The 5,293-nt window shown below is 40.7% G+C and overlaps 1 protein-coding gene across 1 annotated transcript; it reads left to right on the top strand.

The window, feature by feature from the left end:
- Nucleotides 1-349: 349 nt before the first annotated feature.
- LOC129868229 (putative fibroblast growth factor 1) lies at nucleotides 350-4,653 on the top strand. Its single transcript, XM_055942020.1, has 4 exons — nucleotides 350-610; nucleotides 1,696-1,897; nucleotides 3,641-3,744; nucleotides 4,186-4,653. Exons 1-4 carry the CDS (start codon nucleotides 383-385, stop codon nucleotides 4,384-4,386), a joined length of 735 nt encoding a protein of 244 aa, XP_055797995.1. The 5' UTR covers nucleotides 350-382; the 3' UTR covers nucleotides 4,387-4,653.
- The last annotated feature ends 640 nt before the right edge of the window (nucleotides 4,654-5,293 follow it).

The raw sequence follows: 5,293 nt of genomic DNA, 5'->3' as shown, positions 1-5,293 counted from the left end.
AGGCAGAGTGAATTATTCATTTAGCCTGCACTTTCTATGTTTTTGACAGTGTGGCTCTACAGCAACACTCACTTGCCTTGCCTTGCCTACCACAGTAAAAATAGAACCAGAGAGTAGTTAACAAGAGCTTTGCTTTTCTCTTACTGAGATGTCATGTAGGGAGTTATGGTGTAACACTTTATTATAAAGGTGTTGCTCACTCACTTCCTGTTTTAATTCACATTCATCTTGTTAATGTGACGTTTTTCTCTTATGTCTCCAGGAGACCCAATAGGAATGTATCATATCATAGGCAGCCTGCTCACTTCCCGGTGCAGGCCAGGGACCCACGTCACTCCCTGAGCTAGTGGTTTAAATATAGCCCTGACAACGGCCTGCTGAAATGGATCTGGTGACGCTGGGTGGCTCCTGGATGATTGACGGAGTACAAATACAGACAGAGTCACCCAGGCAGCCACTGCACCACAAGGGCCAGTTTTCCCAGGAGACCCACTTCCACAGGAGGCCTGACACACAGACGCCGAGAGACTCATCCAATTCACACTCAGGAAGAAGCGACAGGGCGGACATGCTGGTTCATCTGGGGCATTGTAACATGGCGTTGTCACAGGTAAGTTCTGTCTTGGTCGGTTCCGGTCCCACCCACTCTCAGCCAGTTGCTGGACGTCATTCGCACCCAGGGGTTTGTCCTGGTGTTCTCCGGAACTTGTCTGGCACTACAGTAACAGTTCCACTTCCAGTAATACAATGAGTGACTACTGCTGTTCCTTCTACTGCTGCTGCTTGGAAAAATAGTCTCTATGTGGGAAGGCCTAGCTTTCCTCCTGTGGCTTTTTGTTCTGAACCAAGGCCAGAATGATTTCCAAGACATTCCGGATGTGGAGTCTGGCTAAGCCTGTGTATGCTAATGATAACAGGCTACCACTGGCTACCGTTCTGCTTTCAATCTAAAAAGGCCAGGCACAGGCTCCATGACAGCTGCACGGGGCTCTTTTTCCAAGGCATAAGATTAGGAAGATTTTCACTGAAAGTCATCTCCATTTTTTGGGTGAACGTGACTGTGCTGCCTACTAATCCAGACCAGGAAATGATTTGATCAGGGATTAGTCATTCTCAAAAGGATTTTTGTTGTTGTTGCTTGTTTGACTGATTAGAGTGATTGATAGGTGACCTTGGAGCCAAACAGCTGGGCATAGACTGATTGCATGTGGCTGTGCACTTTACATTATGGCTGCAAACAGAGATATTGATATGCTATAAAGATTTAGGACTGTTTTCTGTCATTTTAGAGAGGTCCTATTTTATTTGTGTACAAACATAGTCTAATATAAATATACTTTTCTCTGAATGACTTGCTTTCTAATATTAGTGATGTGTTTAAACATTTGTAATATGATTTCACTGCCATCTGCAACTGATATCCATGTGAATTGAATCACATTACTTTAAACAATGAAAGCAAACAGGTCTGCACATGTGGCGATTTGCTTGGCCTGCAACGCAATCTGATTCATGCACCATTTCATACGCAAACCGGAGGTCCATGTAAGGCAATCGGCTTTTCTCGTAATCAAATTATAAGGCGTTCTTATCCCGCATTAGTTACCTTTTTTCTCTTCCTTGAAAAAAACGAGCGCGCATATCCCACACTTCCAGTGACACCAGAATCAACAATTGTCCCGTGACTTTGTCCAGCCACAGGGGCATTTAGCAGGCACATCTCGTCCAGAGGGACTCTACAGAATGTCAGAGGGAGAAATTACTGTGCTTTCCATGGGGCCAACGACACAGCAAAACTACAGACCTCTCATACGGCTCTACTGTATGAACGGAGGACATCATCTGCAGATTCTACCGGATGGGACTGTCGCGGGCAGCAGAGATGAAAATAAAGATGGTAAGAATTGTTTTTGGGAGGTATTCGATATTCTGAACTATAATACACAGTTAAATAAACATATGATGAATGTTTAGTTACGTTTTGGTATTGTAGGCTATAAACATAAATAAAGAGTCGCACACTTTATACACTGAACAAAAATATAAACGCAACATGTAAAGTGCTGGTCCCAGTGGCGGTTCTAGCTTGTACGGCTCCCTGGCGAATTTCCCCAACACAAATAAATAATCATAACATTTAAAAATATATACAAAAATAAGACTCATAAATATCAAAAAGAAGTAACAAAGACAAATGTTGATTTGGCACTCGAGCATCAATACATTACCCATCCCCCAACACCGTCAACCAAGAGTCAAGACTAAACCAATTCACCTTGGTGGTGTGCAGACTGGTTTTATATTATTCTTAACGATTTCGCATAAACCAGAAAAAAATGCAACAATATGTCTATGAAACTATATATTCAAAGTATTATGGATGAATTGTGGTTTATTTGGTAGCATTTCATAGTGTGACTGATTTTACTAATTGCGTTAGTACTGTACAAAGTTAGAAGTGCACTATTTGATAGATTCCCCGCCCCCCCCCCCCCACCTGGGGTTTCCAGTGGGGAGACCTGAGGTCAACCTACCCCCGCCCCCTCCCCATCTCATACTTCTGAGTGGGAGATCTTCCCAGACAGTAGCCTGCCTAGCTCACGAAATAGAATAGAAACTCCGACAAGGTTAATTGACCCACAGTCCCACACGGTGACATGATATCATTAACGTGACGTCCAAATGAGCGATAGAAAACCGATGCACAAATGTCACCATTCCAACAACAAAACACGTTGGGCGGCTGCCCATGTCACCTATACCTAAATCCGCCACTGGCTGGTCCCATGTTTCATGAGCTGAAATAAAAGATCCCCGAAAATTTTCATATGAACAAAAAGCATATTTCTCTCAAATTTTGTGCACAAATTTGTTTATATCCCTGTTAGTGAGCATTTTATATTTTGTCAAGATAATCCATCCACCTGAAATGTGTGGCATATTGAGAAGTTGATTAAACAGCATGATCATTATACAGGTGCACCTTATGCTGGGGACAATATAAAGGCCACTTTAAAATGTGCAGTTTTGTCACACAACACAAAAATGGCTCAAGTGTTTCACCATTTGAGGGAGCATGCAATTGGCATGCTGACTGCAGGAATGTCCACCAGAGTTGTTGCCAGAGAATTTAATGTTAATTTCTCGACCTCCAACGTCGTTTTAGAGAATTAGGCAGTACGTCCAACCGGCCTCACAACCGCATTTCAGTTGACTGATTTCCTTATATGAACTGTAATTCAGCAATATCGTTGAAATTGTTGCACGTTGCGTTTATATTTTTAAGCTCCCAGTAATTAATTGGTGAACCACCAATGTGGCGGCATCACTGTGCCTTCTTCAGGCTTTAGTTTGGTGTTGACATGTAGAGGAGCATAGGCCTACTAATACCTTACGTTTACAGTTATTTAGAATAGCCTATAGCCATATCAGCTACTTACCTCAGAAATAATACATAGTTGAATACGTTTATTTATATCATTGAGAAACAATATCACTTTTGTGAAGTATTAGAGGGAGCAGTCTCATTCTCACACCTTTCTAATAATGTTCTCATGATAGGCTTTAGGGACAACCTGACGCCAACTACCACTACAATCAGCCCCTAATTTTGACACCAGCATGTGTATTTGTGCTCTAGACATCCTGAAGGTAAAAGCAGTGAGTGTTGGTGTGGTGGCCATCAAGGGCCATGAGACGGGCCGTTACCTGGCCATGGACAAAGATGGTCATCTCTATGGATCGGTGAGTCTCTCCTAGCAACACTTTGGAAATGACTGTATCAAATTCTGTATAAAATTAAACAGTTCCTAATCAAAAACCCAGATGGAAAACTACAGTATAGCTTTCACCTCTTTGAGCTAGACAATTTGATCATGTAGCCTAACTAACCTAAGAATTATTATGAGTAATCCATTACCCTGGGGGAAATCACAATCATCAAGAGATGAGAAACATCAACCAAACAGATGTATCAGAAGGGGTTGCTTTGGGTTTCTTATCTTCAAGTCAAAGTCTTCATTCATTGTATCTTGAAGTCAAAGTCTTAATTTATTATAATGATTAGAGGCTAGGTTTCCGGACACAGAAAATCTCCATTGAGCATACTTTTTGTCCAGGACTAGGTGTAATCTGTGTCCAGGAAACCACCCCTAAATGTTCTTAATCTAACTTTATTTATTCCAGAAAACTCTGAAGGATGAGTGTTACTTCCTGGAGAAGATGGAAGAGAACCATTACAACACATACAGGTCTCAGAAGTACCAGGCCAAAGACTGGTTCCTGGGGCTCAAGAGGAACGGGCAGCCTAAAGCTGGCCAAAGGACACACATAGGCCAGAAGGCCATATATTTTCTGCCTCGGCCTGTTGACAACACCACCATGTAAAGGCAGAAGACAGGAAAAGTCAACAATGACCATGTCACAGCAATCAATCACCTCAATTCACTTTGAACAATGTGCTCTTAATCAATAAGTAAATGTGACAAAGCATCAATAATAATTATGTTATTATATTTTATGATCTATGGGCCATTTTAATGTATTCCTTTTGTACGATAATAGCATATGTATCACACAAATGGTTTCTTATTTATATCCTATGTTTCCTCATATTTGTTGGAGAATATTTATTAATAAAATGATGTAAAAATATATTTTTATTTTAGTTTTCATAAGAGAATGGGCAAATTTTAATTGAAATACAATTTCATATTAAATATTGTAGCATATGTTGGAACTATATTATCATAGGACTCCTAGCATGTCCCATAACAACTATTACAAAGGTTATTAGACTGGTATTACTTCAGTCCTACTGACACATGTGGCACATTCTTATTTTTTAACTTTTACCCTTAAGGAATAGTATATTATGAAGTGGGTGGTTCCAGCCCTGAATGCTGATTAGCTGACAGCTGTGGTATGTCAGACCATATACACGGTTATGACAAAATATTTATTTTTACTGTTCTAATTAAGTTGGTAACCAGTTTATAATAGCAATAAGGAACCTCAGAGGTTTGTGCTATATGGCCTACATACCACGGCTAAGGGCTGTATCCAGGCACTCTGCTTTGCGTTATGCATAAGAAATTCCCTTAGCCGTGATATATTGGCCATATAGCACACAACCTCGTGCCTTATTGCTAAATTTTATCACACTGTTTTTACTTATTCTTGTTTGTACGGTACTGTCATACTCATAAATACTGAGAAGAGATATTGACTATGACCATAGGGTGGCAGCATTGAACCTTGCTCAATTCATACTGTTCATTCAGGAAACGTAACG

Source organism: Salvelinus fontinalis, chromosome 13 (genome assembly GCF_029448725.1).
Source record: "Salvelinus fontinalis isolate EN_2023a chromosome 13, ASM2944872v1, whole genome shotgun sequence".
Classification (NCBI taxonomy): Eukaryota; Metazoa; Chordata; class Actinopteri; order Salmoniformes; family Salmonidae; genus Salvelinus; species Salvelinus fontinalis.
The sequence above is the reverse complement of the archived record's forward strand: the minus strand, read 5'-3'. Positions and strand labels throughout refer to the sequence as shown.